The sequence below is a fragment of the Manis pentadactyla genome, chromosome 7, assembly GCF_030020395.1.
Source record: "Manis pentadactyla isolate mManPen7 chromosome 7, mManPen7.hap1, whole genome shotgun sequence".
Taxonomy (NCBI): Eukaryota; Metazoa; Chordata; class Mammalia; order Pholidota; family Manidae; genus Manis; species Manis pentadactyla.
This window is the reverse complement of record NC_080025.1, coordinates 146,399,421-146,419,755: the sequence shown is the minus strand read 5'-3', so window position 1 is coordinate 146,419,755 and position 20,335 is coordinate 146,399,421. Positions and strand designations below refer to the sequence as shown.

Genomic DNA, 20,335 nt, shown 5'->3' with positions numbered 1-20,335 from the left:
TCTTCCATTCTACAGGAATGGTAGAGATGGGATTTTTTCTTAAAGTTCACATAACAGAAGTCATAGCTGTCCCCATTTTAAAGCACATGATTCAGTGCATTTTGGTATATTCACGGAGTCGTGCCACCATCACCACTCCCGAAGCTGAGAACGTTTTGTCCTAAGAGAGGCTCTCAGTGCCAAACTGTTCGCACAGCATGGGTCAGGCCGAACACCTCCCCTCTGGAGCCCAGAGTTTTGGTTGCGCTGGGCAAGCATCTGTGCACCTAGTGTGACCAGCCTGGCAGACCCCGAGCACTGGGTCCCTTCTGAGGGTCCCGGGAGACTACATTTCGCTCGGATATCGCTGCCTGCAGGGGAACTGAGAGTGTCCTGTGCCAGCCTGCTGGGCGAGGACCCTGGGAAGCTGGTACCCGGTGTCCCAGGACTTGGCCCCATGGGTCTTTTCCCTTGGATGCACCTGCTCTGCGTCCTCCAGCTGTAGTAAATCACGGCTGTACGTTTAACTACCTGCGGAGTCCTGGGAGCTCTTCCAGTGAATCATCAAACCCAAGGTGGTCACGGGGTCCCCAGGCACACGAACTGGCATATGTGCAGAAGAAGGGACATGCTGCGTGGGACTCCTTTCAACATAGCTGGGGGACAAGGTTTGGTGGGCTTAGTTGAAATGGGCATTGGTCACGGCTTGTTAACCACGGAAGCAAAGGTGAGCCGACAAGGGGAAGTGTGGCACATTCTCTAACGTGATATGTGATTGATGTTCTTTATAAAGTAAAAATAAATGAAAGAACGTGGTGTCCTACGGGACGAATGGAATACTTCAAAATAAATTTCCATCTAATGAGATGAAAACTGAGTGAAGAGATTCTTAAATGATGGCCAATTATGTGCTGCATCCCCGCACTGCTGCTGGCCCCACATGCAACAAGCCATTTGGGGCAACTGTGCACACATGTCCCTCCCCACAACTTTCCTCAGGCCTCAAACTAAACTGGATATCAAGATACAAATGGGAGCCTGGGCTTTTGGGAATGGGGTCCTAAACCTGTGAGCTGTGGAGCTCACAGACACACTATGGTCCTCAAGGGCAGGGAAGACATGCTCGAGTGAGTGTGTGCATCACCGCGGGCCTCTGTGCCTACAGAGGGCATCATCTGCAGGTCTCCAGAAGGCCTTGCTCACCACCTTCTCCTCTAACCTCCTGTGTAGCTGCTGCCAGATGCCCACCCGCAATCCGCTACCAGAATCCCAACCCTGTCTAGAGATGCTGAGTGTCCAGACAAAATGCTCCGCTCCCCGCTTCTGATCAAGAAGACAGGGCGGTCACACGGCTACGTCCAGGCAAAAAGCCACCAAGTCTTCTTAGAGCTGTTACTCCCCAACAAACCCGACCACCTGCTTTTCTTTTTAAGCATCTGAAGACCACAGCCCATGTTACAGATGGCAGGGCAGGGGCCCAGGAAGTGTTTGTCCAGAGGGCTGGCTCTGCGCCCCCGGGGACAGTAGGCAGTGTCTGGAGACACCTGGTTTCCACAGGGTGGGTCCCGGCTGCTCCTGGCATCCTGTGGGTGGAGGCCAGGGACGCCACCTAACGTGCTCCAGAGCCCAGGACACCCCCACAAAGAATCATCTGGTCCAGATGTCAGCAGCACGAGGTGGAGCGACCCTGATCTGGAAGAAGCTGGTTTCATGGTGGCATCTTTCCAGCAGTGGCACTAGCCACAGACCATCTATCCCCGGTGTCCTATATATAGGTGAGGAGAATCAACTTCTTGCCTGGTGAAGCCACTTTTGGGCCCCCATTGCCTTCAGCCAAAATAGGTCAAGGGACTCACTCTCCTTCCATTCTCTGAGCTGCGGCCTCTCGGGCCCTGCTCTGGGCCACACCCGCCGCCACAGGCCGGGTGGTGCTGCCCGCCAGTCCGGACACGCTCCGTGACCGTGCCGAGCAGGCAGCTGCCTCCGACCCTCCTCTCCTCCGTGCTTCTGCTGCTCCTCTTTCCCTGACCACCGAGCTCCTTCCAGAACGCACCGCATCCTTCTTCTCATGACCACGAGGGAGGCCATGACATCCTCTCCCCCTGGTCCTGCTGAGAGATGGGCCCCCGTGCCCCGTGGAGCGGGCAGGCTGGTGTCTGGATGAAACGGGTGACAGGGGGGCCTGCGGTCAGGGATGACGCAGGAGGTCGGTAACGGGGAAGCAAGAGGCACGGCCACTCCTAGCCTAGGACGTGAACGCTGCCAACGCCTTTCCGTTCTTGTCCAGACTCTTCCCTAAGCATATGTAGGAAACACAGATTCTTTTTAAGAAAAATGGCACATTTTATGTTCTAAATGTCTCCTTCAATACTGAACTCTGAACATCTTTCTGCAGGTGACAGTCCCCCTGAGGCAGCTCTGTCCCCGTCCCACCCCAACTCCAGGGTGAACAGTCCCCAGGAGCCGCCACTCAGGTGACAAGGTGCTTGGGAGAGGCTGGTGGCGGGAGCGGAGCTGAGCACGGGTCCATCGAGGCACGCGGAGCGCCCCCTGCAGTGGGCCAGGCGCGGGCAGCGGACGCCGCTCCCTGAAGGCAGGCACGCACTTTATTCTGTGTTCTCTGCACGGCACAGGCTAAGCAACGGAAAACACCCAAAGTTCTTTAGCTACAGTCGAGGAGGGCCAATGTACATAGGGTGCTTCCAGGAATGGTGTCAGGTGACCCGGGCGAGTCGTGGAGGGAACTGAGGGGCCTCCCAGCCCGTCCCCGACCCGAGCCTTAGAGGCTCTGCAGGAGCCGGGTCGGGCTGCTCGCTGGCTCATGGCACCGCTGGGAGGCTGGGGTGGCCTCTTCTTGTCTGTGTCACAGGGTGCCTCGCAGAGCTCGTAACTGAGTCAAGGGTCGCCCCTGCTGCAGGCCTCCGTGAGCTTGGCCTCCCCACCAGGCCCGTGGGTGCACGCCACCCTCAGGGCACTCACTGCAGAAGGGCCACCCTCCAGTAAAGACACTGAAAATTATGGGACAAGTACGTGATGCGTGATGATGGGATAGTCTCATGTGGTAAGAACCTTAAACTCCTGGGCTCCCATATCCCCCTTTTGAGTCAAGTTAATTATATTAAGTGAATTCTCAGGGCTTTAATGTTCATAACATTTTCATGCTGCTTTTCAAAACTTAATTCTTTCCTTCTAGATAGGAGATTTGCAGGCTCAGATTCTGAGAAAATGGATTATATTTAGTGCATTGAAGTGGTCCACTTTCATTTGTATTTTCCCTGAAATAAATCAAGGTTACCAGTATTTGTTCCACAGAGAAAAAATAACTTAAAATCACAGCATGGACTTATCATTAAAAATTAAGATATGTAATATCTGCAGAATCTCCAAATCTTAAGAGAGTCTTCCTTAGGAAAATTTAAGACTTTGTCCGCTAAATCGTCTTGACAATTATGTCCTCTGGGTTGGGTATTCCCTATCGCTGAATTGTGGGGAGCAGATGTGCCACACCCCCGCAGGCAGTTATGCAGTGCTCGCTACCAAGGGCTCGGAGGGCACAGAGCCGGTGAGTCCCCGCTCAGGGCCCCAGCGGGCCCAGTGCTGGGTGATTTCCTGCCCTCGCCCTTCCGGCATCAGGTATGTGCACAGCTGCTGTGCGTAGGGTGCACCGCCCTGCAGGATCTGGAGCTTACTTAAGGGGGCAGACTTCCTGAAGCCAGCCTTCTGTGCCCTGCAAAGCACTGGGTATGAAGACAGTGACTCACCAAAACATATACCCAGTCCTCCTTCTCGCCCCCACCTGCAATCCCCCCTCATCATCCGAGAACTTAAACAGGGCAGGTCTCCCCACTCGGAGACCACCTCGGTCCCTCAGTTCAGAGGAGTGGCCCATGGAGAGGCCCTCCGGGGCTGACCCCAGCCCTGCTAACGGCCTCATTTCCCACCACTCGCCTGAGTGGTGCCAGCTTAAGATGAACCAGCATTCAGATCGGTTGCTGGGCACGTCGTGACTCTTCTCCTACGCGCTCCTCTGCAATGTTAACAACACGGCCTGCTTCCTCCTTAGACCACCAAAAGCTTTTACTTGGTGAAGCCCGAGTTACGTTCAAATGTCCCTTTGGTCCGAGGGTAACCCATGGGACTCTCTCTGCACCACCCCCAGGGCCAGAAGCTGCCATCCCTGTGCACGCTCACCCCACTGGGTCCGGGGGGTTGCACCCATATTCCTGGTGTCTCTGCACCGTCTGTCCCCACACCTCTAATCTGCAAGTGCCCAGGGGCAAGGCCCATGTCTTATTTTTCTTTACACCATCTTCTTAGCCAAATGAATGGAGGAATGAGTGAAACTGGTTGACTTGGAGGAGACAGAGTGGTGGGAACACTGCTGGGTGGGATCATGAGGCCTGGTGTCTAAACCGGGATAAATTATCCAGCCTCCTCGGACCCCACTCTTCCCACTTACGTAGGAGCTCTAGCAGACGGTGCTCAGGGCTCCTGGCTGGCCTCGTATGCTACGATTTCCTGGAGAGCCAGCGGCCCCACATGGAGAAGCCCCGCGGAGCCGGCCGGGCTCACAGACCCATGACACGCCTTGCTCCCACATGAGCAGCCCTGCGTCCGCCTACAGGGGCGTTCCCACCACAGCGTGGCTCCCGTGCAATTAGAGATGGGGCTTCTTGTCCCGAATTCTTTTAAAAAATTAAAGAACATCACATAGTCCAAGAAGCCAAAGAACAAGGTGAGTCAGTGTGAATGGCCTGCCCCAGGCCTGGTGCTTCTTCAAGCTATTAGGGTCCACATCCCTGCCTCAGTGACGGTCATCAGGCTATCACACTTTAATCTCCCCAGTCATTTGGAAGATAAAGGAAATCCATTTCAGCAGAAAAGAAATCCAAATATTTTAGTTTTGTCTTCTACAGGCTCAAATGAAACTGTGGACCATCAGGCCTCAATTGTTTTGTATCAAGTTAAATAAAATTTCCCTAAAGGCCTTTGCTGCCCAGGATGTCCCTAGGTCTATGCTTGCAGACACCACCACAGGTCCAGGCTGGGAATGGCCTTCAGCCAGCACCGTGTCCTCTGCTAAGATGACCTTCACCCACAGACTATTCCCCCACTGAAGCCACACTGGACCCAAAGGCACCTGGTGGTTTGAACTCCCTGGAGGCTGAGCCTCATGGAGATGCGGCTCTCCGTCAGGTGTAGCTCCTGACAGCCCAGGGGGCTTACCCGCAGGTAGACGGGCTTCTCCAAAAGGAAGTCCACCAGTGGGGCCCTGGGGGCTGAGAAGCTCTATTGTGTAGAGGGCGCCTGTGCCACCGGCACCCGGGCGCTGGGCCTAGGGAGACAGATTCGGGCCTTCGTGGGTCCTGCTGGGCCGGGACACGCCTTATTTCTGGCTGGTCTTAAGTGAGTCCCAACCCGTAAGTGTGATTTTACAGTGGGTCTTTAGGACAGAAGGAGGAGAATGAGAACCAGGTCTTCACGAGTGGGATGCAGCACGGTGTGGGGTGCAGCACGGTGTGGGGCGCACAGCATAGGTCTGGAGGCACATCCCTCAAGTCCCTGTCTCTGCTGTGACACTGTCATGTGACTCAATGACTCACTACCCTCCCTAAGCCCCATTTCCTCACATGTGACACGGCACCCCACCAGCCACAAAGGATCGATGTGAATATCAAATGAGCTAATGGGCATATGACCCCTGGGCAGGGTCAGGGCAGATCAGGGAACAGGTAGAAGAGGAGACCAGGACGAGGGCAGGGCAGCGAGTGGAGTGCAGGCAAGGAGGGCGGGCCTCCCTTGATGTCCCACCCCGAGGGGACATCCCTCCTTGGAAATCCTATGAAAGCAGCGTGTACTGTGGGCACTTGCTTTCTGCCGGAGTCTTATGTTGCTCCCTGATGGTTGCATTCACTTGCCCCAAACCCTTTCTGGAACAAAATGGTGCGAATTCATTCATTTCATTCTATGCACCCATTTAACTAACACTTCCTGGCCCTGCATTAGCGTAGGGGTCCAGCCCCCAGCATGACCAGCAGAAACTGGTGTTTTGCAAGTTAACCTTTACAAGTTGCCTTGTGTGCCACACATAAGGTACACACCACATCTTGTACTTCTCTATGACCCCGAGTCATCTAACCAGCCAAAGTCGCAGGCAGATGCTTAATAATCTTGATGACTGACCATCACCAGGTACATGTCACGTGTCCAGGGATGGGCATGAGGCACAGTGGGGTTCTTATCCTTCGTTGCCTCCTCAGAAGAGGGAGGAGGCAAAGATTCTGAGCAAAGTTGAGGCTTTTAAAGGTAAAAGAAAATGGGGACAGTAAAGAAGAAAATGGGCTTGCCTGAGAGCAAAAGTGAAATGGAAGCCTCTCTCCAACCTTCTTTCTATATGCTGTGTCTTGTCTCAGGCGTTTAGTGACCCCATGGAGTCCCCGGATTTGGGTAATCAGGCAGAAAGGCTCTCAGTGGCTTAAGAACCACAGGGAAGAGCTGAGGCCATTGCTGCTAATGCCCATCAGCTGTTAAGTAGGCAGGTATTCTGTTTGCAATGTTTGTTTAATCTTATTTATTTGGGGGATCTTAAACCAAAATTAAGTTGTAGAAACCCAACAATTTGGCTTAAAGATAAACAATCAACCTAGGCATTTTCTGTTCAGCGGAAACCTATTTTAAAGTGAGGAGTCACTGAGGAGAAAGTCGGAAAAGAAAACATCCCAAGAAAGACGGATGTTCCATTCGCTGCTATTAGCCCCTCTGATTTTGCCCAAGAAAGACCCCTTCTCGCAGCTGACCACAGCGTGCCTTTCTCCCCTTTGTATATTGTGTGTGCATACTCGAAGGTGGGTTGCATGTAAGGTTTTGCATTTCTGAGACAATGTAAACATGGCAGCAAGTATGACTTCTAAGATGCATTCCTGGCCTCTGGCTGTCATTCTGTAAATGGGCAGGATCAATATAATTTTGCCCATTAGAATTTCTGACTTACAACTTACCAAGGCTCAAGTAAGTAGCCTGGATTTGGTGCAGACCTTCCAGAAAAGTGGTGGATGGGAAACAAAAAACAGAACTCATTGAAGTTCTAAAAAAATTACCCAGCACCATTATTCTTTTCAGTTTTATCTGCTTATTTTATGATCTGCAATTTGTCTTTGCAGATCACAATTGCATTACGGGAAGGTTTTCGTGCCCAGAGGTGTTTGAGATGGGGCTGAGGTACCAGCAGGAAAAGTGGTCAAACAGCAAAAGCAAGTAAACAACATCTAGTGGAAAAAGCAAAGCTTCACCTGGCTGCCCTGTGGAGGCTTGGGAGGCCCTAGGGTCTGCTGGCAAGCCCGCCCTTGTGCCCCAGTGCTTCTGCTGTGACCCTCTGGATGCCAGGACCAGCAGCAAGGTGGGGGAGCTGCAGGGACACAGCGCCCGGCCACACAAGAGCCAGGCTGATCCTGACAGGGCACGAGGGGAAAGAAACCACCCCAGACACTGTCTTGTCCTTCACAGACACTGCACGTAGGAATCCCCCTCATGATGGCTAAATTAATGCCCTAAAGTAATTAATGTATTTAGTACGAGGAAACTTTCACTAAACCTTGGGTAAGTTCTCAGAATCCTCAGAAGGCATTTCATCGAAGTCAGACAGAACTCTTAAAAAGACCAGTTCTACCACTTGCTAGCTGGGTGGCTCAGGGCAGGTGAGTTGGCCTCTCTGATCCTAGGTACCCTTGTCTGTAAACTGGTGTTACTAGGGAGTATCCTGCTGCTTTTAGACTCCTGAGGTTTGTTCCATTTCCCCTACACTTTTGATGGGGATGAAAGTTCTACCTAAGAACTGGATCTGGGAGAAGTTAAAAAATTTAATTCACTTTCTGGTCCCTTGCATTGCAAGGGGTGAGGGTGGGGGTCCCAGAAATGTGTCTTTACTTTGAAAAAACTCCTTAATTTGGCTTTTTGGTGGCTGTGGAGAAAGACTCAATGACTCCCAAGGTGGAACAGAAGACAGGGTGGCCGAGCACAGCCCAGCTGTTCTGCGTGAGGCGCAGAAACAAGCTGTTTTCCGTTTTCCTAGAGGGAGGACATTGTATTGCAGCCCCGAATATTCAAAGAAGAAGGGTATGAGCAGGAGACCGAGAAGAGAAGACCATGGCCTGTCCGTGCTGGGACCAGGGGTGCTGGGCCAGAGCGGGAATTGCAAAGCTGGCCCTTACGAAGGGACTTGGGTCTGAAATCCCAGAACCTGCTCGGCAGCAGCATGTCTAGATGTCAACATTCCTGTAAACATCCCCTATGTCTACTCTAGTAAGATATGCTAAGAGACACAAAAAGGACCACCATCTGTAAACCACCAGATAGTAGAAAGCTCTGCCCCAGCACTCAGGACGGCTCCTCTGGACGCACTCAGCTTGCAGAGGGCACATTAGGCTCGCCTGGAAGGCCCCCAAAACAGGTAAACTGTGCCCATGAGATTCACACCAAGTTCAAAGTCGATGCTGATGGATTTCCACGGGGATGGGGGCGGTGGGGACCGAGGCTGGGAGGCCTCCGGTGCAAGGGAACGACGGGAAGCCAGCAGCAGAACGCAGAGGGCTCTCAGGAGGGCAGGTGCGACGTGCATCCCCCAGCGGCCTCGGGGGCCAGCACCTGTCATGGTTCTCCTCCCTATGCTCCTGACCCTTCCTCGGAGTCTGTCCATAAGCAGTTTCATGTTCACACACTTGGAATAACAGGACAGTGACCCCATCCATGCAAGGAACAAAATGGAGACGACAGAGACCTGCTTTCATGAGGTCGCCGTGGTACATAGGATGGAGGGTCAGCCTGGGGCTGGCCAGGAAGTCACGCAAAATATTGAAAAGGCCACTAGACATTCATAGGACAGGGGCTCATGTTAATGCTGCTGGTGGGTCCCACACAGCTACTTGGGCCACGTGGAGGTGACGGGGGCCCGTGTCCTATTGGGTGGCTTTGAGGGACCATCTGAACAAAGGTGCACAAAGAACTTGGTGTAGTGTCTGGCACATTTTCCATGTAATCAATAAATGGCAAGAATAAAAGTTATGAGGTGATGAACAAATCCAGTGTCCAGAGTTACCACCATCTATTAGATTCTCCCTATTAAAGATGGAATCAGATATATATTTATCATTAGGAAATGCAAGAGTCACAACAAATAAAGAGCCTGATTGTCCTTCAATCAACCAGGAATTCGGCTCCCCTAAGCCCTTCTGTGGATACTAATGCCATGTATACTTGGCCCAATCGCCAAGTCGTTCATTTGGTCAGTATTTATGGAGACTTTAGCACCTGCCAGACCTGCTGGTGGCGAGGCCAGCACTGCCACTGCGATGCACTAACGGCCCCGAGAATTTGTTGTCATGAGATGAGATGCAAACAGACACCCGAACACAGAATAGGACGTGCTGTGGGAACAGAGACGATGAATCATAGGGGATACACTCAATTACAGAAGAAAACAAGGACTCATTTTTTATTAATTAAGAAGGTGATCGATGTTTGAAAAGATGTCAATGATAATTAATTAGCTTCTTGCAGGCGGACATGGTTAAGGACTTGTGGGATAATCTAATTGAAACAATAAATGATGAGGTTGTTTCCGCACGAGGGTCGCTGCATTTGAAGATGCCAAGTCTCTAATTAAGGGGACTTCCTGCCTTGTTTTCCAAAGGTCACCACGGGAAAAGCCCACACGCGGCCCTCACCCTGGGGCTCGACAGTGGCAAGGAGGCCGGGGCTTCCGCGCCCTCACAGGCTTTCTTAACTTGGATGAAAGTAAAATAAAAATAAGGCTTGAGGGGTTTTTTTTGTAAGTATTCTCCATGATCTGAAGCATCGTGGGGCGGCCCTCAGCTGCCCTTTGCTCCGGCCTGGAAGGAAGACCGTGGGAGGAACACGTCCTGCCCCAAGGCAGACCTGCTCATCGGCCCTGCTGGGTAGGAAAAAGAGGGCTTCAGAGCTGCGGGGTATCCACCAGAAAGGTCCCTAAAAGCCTTGGGGCCCTGGAGCAACCATGTAACATCCTGAAAGATGTCTGTCAACCTCAGCGAGGAGGAAAAATAGCATGTAATTCTCAGTTGAGAGCCATTTCTCAAGAAAACAAAGCATACGCACGTATGCACACATACATACACCCATATAAACATCCCTAGATCCAAAAGGAAAAAAAACCGCCTGTCCCTCTGTTATGCAAAGTTGAAATAGGATTTTCACTCCTCACAAGGGTCTGCATTCCATTCAGCGAAAACGGAAGGCGTCCCTAAATTTCCCAGGGAAATGGAGTGCGGAGAAGTGAGTAAAAGACTCAGAACGAGCCTCTCTTTGCTGGCAGCGTTGGCCCCGCTGAGCCTGCGGAAATGCGACTCCCCAGACCATGAGTTAGATACACCAGCAGAGTACCCAGCATCCCACGGCCATGGAGGGGCCCCTGGGGCCGAGGGCCTGAGCAGCGGCATTCAGATGGCGTCTGTGCCCACTCTGTGTTGAAGCAGGTCCAGCCCGAGGAGTGGGCTGTGTCCACAAGGCTGGGGACCCTGAGACGATGCTCCAGTCCATGTTCTGATGAGAGGTGACGGAGTCTGTCACAGCCTGGAGGAGCGAGCACCAGATGCGACTCGGAAAACCCCGAGATTTATTTTGCATCAAGCCGTAAGGGATGGATAAGCGTTTCTGAAGCAGAGAAGTGCAGGATGAAAACGTTTTCAGAAAAAGGGAGGAGACAAAGGCACCAAGCTAGTGAGGAACCAGGAATGTGCTTGTGTGAGGCTGGGGCCCTGTGGGGAGGCAGGGACACCCTGGAGTTTTTGCAGCCATCTTGGCACGCTGGCGTAGGGTGCAGGTGGCATCGGCCTACATGTGCCTACTGGCATGGGCGATCTCATCTCTTTGAGTCGGAGTTTCATTTCTAAGGTAAAGATAGAAAGGCCCACCTCCCGGGTTCTAGTGAGCGTGAAAGGAAGTGGCAGGTGTTTAATGGAGCGCCTGTTGCTCCTCCTGGTACTACTGCTCGAGGCTGCGTCTGCCTCTGCTGCTACCGGCCCGTCCTCCGGGGCTCCTGCACACAAGCCCAGCGGCAAGCAGGACAGGAGCAGGTAACAGCTTCAGCTCAGACACTAGAGACGCGGAAGAGGTACTAAGAAAGAGACCAATAAACGCCGCCAGGTAGCTGCTCGGACAGTCTCGATCAGAGCGAACGGCAGCAACGGTGTGCACGGGTCTCACAGCATTAAAATAGCCTGAGAAGTCACAGGCCTCCTCTCGCCAGGCAGCTGGGGTTCTCTTTTCCTGCGGGAGGCTGGGATCTTGAAAACCACAGCAGAAGAGAGAGGAAATAAATCGGTGGTTTACACAAATGCATATTATAATTACATTTCTTCCATTTCTTTAGGGGTTTAATAAGACAAGATGATGTTCTCCGATGTGTATTTTACGTAATGACTTCAGATGATTACTGTTATCTCCATCTATTCACTGAGCCATGGGTGAACGCTTTTATTCTTTGAAACCTGTCCTTTCTCGGCATTTTCCTGAAGTCACTGTTGGCCAGTTGGTATAGGCTGCCCTCGCTGCAATCCTAAGACTTAATGATTTGGGTTGAAAAAAATGTGGCCTTCAGAAAGAGCAGAAATACCCAAACCATTTCATACTTGAAGTCCCCTCTATCTAACCCCCCGAGCTTTAGAAAAAAAAATCCATCTAGTTTCTCAGTGTAACAAAAGAGAAGTAGATAAAGCAAATATGGAAATCAGGTTGCCTTGAGCCCTGTGCACTATCTCCGATTTTATCCTCTAAAACATATATTTTTCCAGTATCAACCAGCCAGCTGATATTTTCCTACATTCAAAGGAAGCAATTTTCTCCAATTTTACCGTCTTTCTAGTATTGCATCCGAGAGACACAGAGGGCTCTCTGCTCACAAGTGGCTGTGTCAGTGGAGATGAGCACAAACACACACAGACAGGAGAGGCTTGGGAGGCAGCCACCAACATCCCCCTCCCGGGTCCCACGGTGGTGAGTGGGCTGCAGGGCCAGGCAGAGGGCTGAGAGGCCCAGCCCAGCCTAGGAGCCGACGGACAAGCCAATCAGGCTCCATGAGCAGCTTCTGCAGTCAGCCCCGGGCCCGCCTGCATCCTGAGGATACTGGCAGGGAAACCAGGTCCCCTGAAGGGTACAGGTGGCCTCGGCTTGCTCAGAGCAAAGGGCCTGGGGCTCACCAGACCATTTCCAAGGCTCAGCCCGGGCTGCCTTCCTGTGAGGCAAGTCCACAAGAGCAGATGGGCCTACGCAAGCAGGTGCAGACCGGGGTCTCTCCAGGTGCTGTGGCATCGGCCCTGGTTCCGTGGACAGAGGACAGACTAGACTGTTTATGTCATTTACAAGTGCAATGTGGGGAGGGCAGAAAGCTGTTTGTGTACAATTACACCCTCTTTCTGGAATTTGCCATCCCCATTATAGTCTGAAACAGGATGTGCTCAGTTAGGATGGTTAGAGGAAATCCAAAACCCAAATACGAGTCAGACTGTCCAAGCGACCCGCAGAAAGCATGTTCCTGAGGCTGCAGGCAGGAGGGAGGAGTGGCCGCCCAGCGCCCCTCACTAACTCACTAACACGTTCCGTGGCCACGCTAGATCTGCCCGGCGCTGCCCGTCAAGACCGTCGCCCCACCCCACCCCCGGCGCCTTCTTGGACTTCGCGTCCCTGGGCCTCTCCCTACAGCTTTCAGGACCCCCCTCCCCTGGCAGCTCCCCAGTGATGCGCACCTTCCACACGGCTTCAGGTGCTCCAACCGCTCACCTGGCGTCATGCCCAGTTCGGGTACTCAGAGGACATCCCCACTCAGCCACCTTCTATCAGCCCCTCCTCCGGCTCTGATCACAGCAGCGACTCCCTGCCCATGGAGTTTCCCTCCCAGTTAACCAGGCTTAAAACTGCCAGGTCACCCCTGACTGTCCTTCCTCCCTGCCCTCCACTTCTCCTAGCCCGGCACATCACTCACAACGGCTTTTTAATCTGTCACTTCTCTTCCACTCACACCCTCAACGTGAGCATCTGAAGACTGACCCAAGAAGGCACATTGATATGATGAGGTCTTATGGAGACATTAAGCTGATAATGGAAATATGCACTTATTTACACGCAACCATGTTTGTATGTTACAAACTTCCCCTTCTGACATGCTGAGCATTATTCTATGTATTACATTATCTGAGAGGGTAAGTATGAAAATTTAATAGTGGTCATTTCTGGTAGATGGAGTTACAGGTGATTTTTATTATCTTTTAAAGCCGTGTTCAGCTGTTTTCTAATTTACTATAATATGTAATACATAGTAATAAAAATATTTGATGCGATACATAAGCCTGTGTGTTCACCATGCCATTCCACTATCTAAGCCTTCAGCTCTGCAGGCCAAAGCCCGTGCCTGGGTTTTTCTAGATCCTACCCCATGTTCACCTGCCCCCGACCCCCATCTTCCAGACCTGCACAGTGTCCCCGGTCCAGCTCACCCACGGCCTTCTCCCCTGGCTTGGCCTTGTCCAGGGATGTACCAAGTGACCTGCACCAGAGATTGCTGGTTGTGTTCTGTGTTGTGTGGCTGCGTTTCCCTCCAGGGCTTTCTGCACGATTCTCACATTCCAGTCTCTGCTTCAAATCGCATCATCAGAAAAGGTTCCCGACCACTGTACATAAAACAGCATGCCTTCAATTCCCTTATGTTTAGAACTAGGTTGTTTGTGTACCAAGGGAGGAGGTGGTCATGAAGAGCTAGCAGAGGGCCAGCACTGGGCACTGCTTGGGGTGCTGGGGGTGAATAACAGGTGCCCGTCAGCCTCATGGAGTTTGCATGTGGAAGGAGAGGCAGACATCTGATGCTGGTACTATCTGCATGCAACATAAGGTGATGTGCAAAAGGTAGGAGAACCCCAAGCGAGAGGATCTGGGGAGTGAGAAGGAATGAGACACCTACAGGGAGGGGATGGCTCGCCGTGGGGGCACGAGGAGAGTCGGGGGCACACAGAGATGAGGGCATGCTCTGGGCAGCAGCAACGTCCAGGGTATGAACCACCAGAAGGAAAAAACCAGAGGGACCTCTGAAGCAACCAAAGACATTCAAGTTGGGTCGGAGTAAGAGGGGACGAGAGACGCCAAAGGAGGCAGGAAAGATAGCCGACTGACCACGGAGCCCGAGAAACAGGCGGGCTCATGGGCCAGGCCTGCGTGCCGCGTCCTAGAGCAGGAGGAAGCCAGGGCGAGTTCTGGGTGGACGGGGTGGGGAGGACAGTCTAGTGCTGGGCCTGGGAATGTGAGCTGGCCTGAGGACATCCTCGTGGCATGTGAATCAGTGAGACCTCCCCCACACACCACAGACATTACAGCACACGGTACAAGCCGATCCCTCGGGAGAGCGCGGAGCTGCGGACACGGAATCGCACCTCACTGACGTCAACACAGGGGCTGAGGTGAGGGAGTGAGTGACCCCCCAGGGCAGGCAGGCAGCGAGAGGGACTGCGAGGGCTGCAGTCAGGCACCCAGGGGTTGGGGACAGACTCCACCCAGTCTGGCAAGTGCTGCCTTCTCCCTCCAGAGCTGTTATCAGGGGGCCTCTGGGAGTCCTGCTCCAGGCCTGCTGGCCACCGCACTTGTCCCCAGTCCTGCATCCAGCTGCACGGACTGCCGCCAGACAGGCCTGTGGAGGTCACGGGCCTAACGTCTGAGTGCGTCCAGGACGGGCAGGAGGCAGCCGGAAGGCAGCTGCCCGGCAGGAGTTCCCATGGGCTCCAGGCGAGGCAGGAAGAGCTGCTCAGAGGGAGGCTGCCTGGGACGAACAGCGCACGTCCTGCCAGTGGACCGGAAGAGCCTGTGGGTGGGCAGGGGGTTGGCTTTGTGTTTTCTTGGGAGGTTGATCAAGAACTGGGATTTGGAGATCCTAAAGTTCAGGTCGCAATGCCTGGGACAGCTGAGGGCCTCAGGAGCAAGGGCTGGTCTGGAGACCCCGTTCAGGAATCATCAGCAGATGGAGGCCATTTAGAGTCACGAGACCCAGAGTCACACTGAAGGAGGGGCTGCAGATAGGAAAAGAGGAGGCCCAGGCAGAGCCCGGAGGCCCGCCAGCATCAGTCAGGGCGGAGAGAGGGCCGGCCCCAGGGCCCGAGATGCCGCTCCCCACGAGGCGGAAATAAAACAAGACAATGCGACAGCCTAAAGGTCAAGTGAGCAAGTTCATCTGGGAGGAGGGACTGATGCTTCGCACGCAGGGAGGCTGGTGAGTCTGAGAAATGACCATGGAATTTAGCGACTGAAGGTTCCTGGTGACCTTGACAAGAGGAGTGTGAGGCAGCACTGGGGAGAAAGCCTGACGCGAGTGGGTCAGAGAAGATGGGAGGAGGGGCACTGGAGACATCAGCGAGGCGAGACAGCTGTTTCAGGCAGCAAAGGGGAGCAGAGAAATCAGGCAGTGCCCGGCGGGGGATGAGGAATCCAGGGGAGGTGTGCGTGCAAGGCGCGTGCTGGGGGAGAGGACCGAGGGCATGTTGGCTTGATGGGAATAATCTGATACAGAGACAAGAAATGGACATCCGGAGAAGAAAAGAGAGATTTGCTGCAAGTATTCCTCAAGTAAGTGGAGCATGTTCACCTGTGCCTTCCTTAGATTGTGGTTCCAGGGCCCTCAAGGGCTCAGGCTGGGAGGGGGCGGAGCACGTGGCAGGCACAGGTGTGGGGCATAACCAGGTGTGATGTGCAAGGCTTTGTAAGCTATCTTCTGGAAGGCTCGGCTGAGAAGTAGGATGGAAAGAAGGTTTGAAGGGCTGAGGAGCGGAGAGAAGGTTTGAAATTGTTCATCACCTAGAAGCTGGAAAGACCGAGTAGACCAGGAGAGCTCAGGAAGACTGGCCCACGAAATCAAACAGGCTTACGTGTCTGAAGAACCAGACCTCATCAGTGTCCCCTCATGTCATGGAACCCCAGCACAGCACCCCCGGGGATCCAGACATTTCTGACGTGCATCGTGGTCGCTCTTAAAGGCATCTGTGATGACGCAGCCAAGGGACCACGCGGAGAGACCATGCGGTGAGCAGCCTCGGGAAGCACATGCCGCTTCTGCAGGAGAGTACCTGGGACACTGTCCCTTCTGATGCTTCACATACCTCGCCTGGCTGTCCCCAGGGGTGGCAACAAATATGTGAAGGATGCCTGCAGAGGCTATAGGATCTTAGAGGATTTGAAGACTGTCACACCAAGCATTTTCAGAAAAGGTAGATTTTTAAAAGATGTCTGCAGTACAGAAATGGTGAGGAGAAATTTAACTCCAACCTAATCCATTTCCTCCTGGTAAATAAAGTGTATTAGTTCTAGATTATTAACTCCAATATTAAGCTGAAGATACATTTGTTAACTTTAGTGGTTAATGTAACTGCACTAAAAAAATCAAGTCTCCTTCTCTGTAGGGAATACACTGTTTTTCTTTATCACTTGGGCATTTTTTTAAATTTAGTTAGACACAGGCATCATGGGAATAAAGGAAGCTAGAATAGAGAATTTAAGGGATGGCAATAATTCTGAAGTACTCAAAACCTATTGTCTTAGTTAAAACACACAAGTAGCTAGTGAGGTTTTGAAAGAAATTGGTTGGAGGCAGGAGAACTGGATTTTACTCAATGAGCACAGTTCATAAAACCAGGAAGACCTACGTTCAGGGCCCAACTGTGCCACTTACTAGCTCTGTGATATTGATCAAGTTGTTTAAACACTAAGCCTTAGTTTCTTCAACCATAAAATGGGAATAATGGTGATTGTGAGCATTAAATCATTTAACATGTGTAACACACCCAGCCTAGAGCTCAAGACATGGGAACCTCCAGGAAGTGATGATGGGAACTGAGTAAACACCAACTGAATGTTCTGGTAATTTCTAAAGCTCATCCCAGATCCACATCATTCAATAACCTATGAATATGTAGTAATCTTTCCCTGGATCTTAACATTTAGACTTGTGGTATAAACAAATGAATGAATTCTTTATGGTATTTGTACATCAGTTATAAAGGCTCGGTTAATCATTGCACAGTTGCTTCATTCACTTTACCCTCTGACATCTTTAGGGAGCAGGGGTGGGTGGGAGGTGGGAGGGCAGTAAGCTGCGGGGCAGGGAGACAGCAAGCATGTGCCCGACACTCTCGGTGCCGCCTGGTCTTTGGGGAGACCTGACCACTGGGTCACCTTGTGGCAAAACTTCACACTTGCTGTGTCCCTTGAGGAAGGAAGATCTGCCTAGGGGAGCTCCTGCCGAACAACGGCAAGTCACGTGGAGCCACAGCAGTCGTCAGGCCAGGCCACAGCCTCTGAAGCAGGCAGACCAGGCATTTTCTGCAGGGCACAAGGCCACTTCTCAATTGTTTACATCAACTTCCAACATTGTGCATCTAAAGAAAGTCCGCCTCCTTTCCTCTGGCCAGAAAGCCAGCGTGCCTCTGGACCAGGCCCGCTCACCTGCAGTGAGAATCAGCTCATGAGCTACAAACTCCTTACGACACTGACCGGAACAGGTTCCTGCAGAGCCTTGCACACTCTTGTGGTTTAGGCCAAGTCTGCAACCACAGGCGCCCTATTAGAAACGTACAGTGGATGATTGTGGCACCCATGCAGCCTTTCTGGCCTCCTCTGAGCTCCGCGAACCCCTAGCTCTGGGTGTGTCTCCTTGTCTCTGGCTCCTGCTTGTCCCTAGGGTCCCCCTCTCCCCAGTTCCCCTCCCCTCCTCCCTCCCTTTCTTTCTCTCTTTTCTTTCCTTTCCTGCCCCCAGATAATGCCTCTCACCTAACCCCTGGTTCTCCCAACCGGGGTCTACCACAGATAGGCTAACACTTGGGACTTAGATTTTTCCAGGGGTCTATTCTCTGCTTCCTCTAATGAGTAAACCCTAAGTCATCCTTTGGGACCAAGTTTATGCACCACCTTAGACATGCCTTCTTAGGAACAATGAGAGTCACAATCTCGTCTGTCATTTTGTCGGGATTACCATGGACCTCCCATTGTTCTGTCTCCAGAACATGACTGTGCCCCTTAGGAAGAGAGCAATCATCTTTTACTCCCAGGACCAGGCGCACAGCCTGCTATCAGCGCTGACCTCCTGCCTGTGCACCGGGCAGGCACAAACAGGGAGCAGACGCTAAGCTCCTTCAAAACAAAAGGTAAAACTGCTTCCTCAGTCCAATGACAAGGCCTCTCAACTCCATCAGTGTGTGGGATTTCTGTGAGTTCTCTGCTGGAATTCCCAGCACACTACTGTCATTTCTTCCCCAGTTCCTTTTCACAAAACACTTTCCTTCTGAGCTCCATCTACTTCTTTCATTTTTAAGTAAGGTCACCCAAGGATCAGACACGAACACCAAAACCATTGCAGAAGACAAGAGATGCTGTTGCCCTAGTAAGAGGCTAAAGGCAAAGTTACTGTGAGCTAGTTTTGGGGAGCTTGTGAAGCATGGGAAGCATTTCAGAAGCAGTTTGACAGCAAGAAAACACAGAGACACCGTCTCATGCACAGAACAGTAGTGGAAGTGCCCTAAATGGGAAGTCAGGAGACGGGCATCCTGCCACAGCTGTACCACTAACTAGCTCTGTGACCTCAGAAAAGTCACTGAACCTCTCTGAGCTTCCCTTATTATAAAAGCCAGGATTTGAACTAGACCTCTAGCATGTCCCTATGAAGGTTCTCTGACTTGAGCATTAATTTCCAAGTGCATCCCACTGAGGCTGAGACTAAATGCGCATGACACTCATGGAGGCACCAGGATGGGCACGCTGGGCAGGCTGCTCGGGAGGGAGGTGGCACAGCGTGCAAAAACATCAGGCAAGCCGTCACCTGCATCGTCCCCCCATGACTACGCTCTGAACTGGCTTCAGATCCGACTCGGGAAAATGGATTATGCCTGTGTGAAAACTAATAGAGGGAAATGTCACTAAAATGGAGGCAGGAGGCCAGAAGGGGGCCCTCTCACGCCCTACCACTCATCGTCAGTTAGAGAAAGAAGCATCAGCTACAGACCCCAAAGGAGCGTCCTCACCACACAGGGTCCTCACGCACAGGCGCCCCCAGGGAAGGTGCGCGCCTCCTACCAGGCATCTCCACCCCTGCCTCTCAGCCAGTGGGGCCCCATTGCCTGGGAGCCCCGCTTTTCTCCACAACAGCCCCTCCCAGACTCCACTCCTCCTCCATAAAATGACGGTCCCCTTTGTTTGTTGGACTAGCCTGTGGCTTCTGCTTGTCCCAAGTTGTGGTTTTCTGTTATTCCTGAATAAAGCCATTTTTGCTGATAAAATAACTGACGTTTATTTTTTAGATCAACCCATGGAACAAAAAATGCATTATGAACATACTACCTTCTGCCTCCCATTCTATTTGTCTCGCTGTTTAAAAAACCCTCCCCAAACAAGAAAAGTAGATTTCACCATCCGGGTTAACACTCAAAAGGAAAATGAATGTAGCTGTAAATGTGCACCGGACTCCACCTTTCTGTTCATTTGGCGGCTTTCTAGAAGGCTCCTTTTAGTTCCTTTTGGCCCCTCTGCCTGCTGTGGAGTGAAAGCAGAGCAGCAGGAAAGGGAATCGAGAACATGGGAGGAAAGACCAGCCGGGTCTCTCCCTGTTCCTGTTGCTTAGCAACGCCTCACATCGCCATCTGAGACATAATGATTCAGGAAGGTGACACAGGGGACCCATTTCTCATGAATGAGCAGCCCGATTGTACCCGACACACATTTTTTTAGGAAGATCATAAGATGACTATCACAGCGAGGGCTCTGTGCTCCACTTTCACAGCCAAAGAGTGAGTGTGGAGGGCCAGCCACGCAGCCAGCACCATCGAGGGGCACACGGTTCCCGCCTGCACGCAGGTCTCGGACTCACCACTTATCCACTTAGCCTCAGGGTCATGCACTTTGAAATCCTCACTGAAGAGATCTTCCACAGTGACCTTCTTCTTCTGAGACAGGCTGTTATCTTCCGCTGGAAAGAACCAAGCAAACAGTCAGACTTCTCGTTTTTTGGCACACAGAGAGGACCACAGAACATCCTGATCGCCACTCGGAGGTAACAGTGCATATGGTAAAACATGTGCTTTCTTTCAGTAAATGCTGAGCAAAAGCCAGTCATGCTTTTTGTTTTCAACTAAACTACCAAAAACTATGGTAAGGGGATCATAGTTCAGTAAAACAGTACCATTTCTCTGCCTCCACTGGCAACAACATATAAATGATGGTATTTCTTAGGTATGAACATAAAATGTAACTGTGTTAAGACCAATTTATGAACAACAAGATGGGAACAGGCAGGTGAGGTCTGGACAAA

General features: G+C 52.0%; 1 protein-coding gene across 5 annotated transcripts in view; it reads right to left on the bottom strand.

Moving 5' to 3' along the window:
- The window catches only part of DPP6 (dipeptidyl peptidase like 6), an 839,060-nt gene that overhangs the window by 279,007 nt on the left and 539,718 nt on the right, over nucleotides 1–20,335 (bottom strand). For all 5 annotated transcript variants that reach the window (XM_036899605.2, XM_036899607.2, XM_036899604.2 and 2 more), the window contains exon 3: nucleotides 19,895–19,993. In XM_036899605.2, the coding sequence (XP_036755500.2) occupies nucleotides 19,895–19,993 (99 nt within the window). The remainder of the gene's footprint in view (nucleotides 1–19,894; nucleotides 19,994–20,335) is intronic.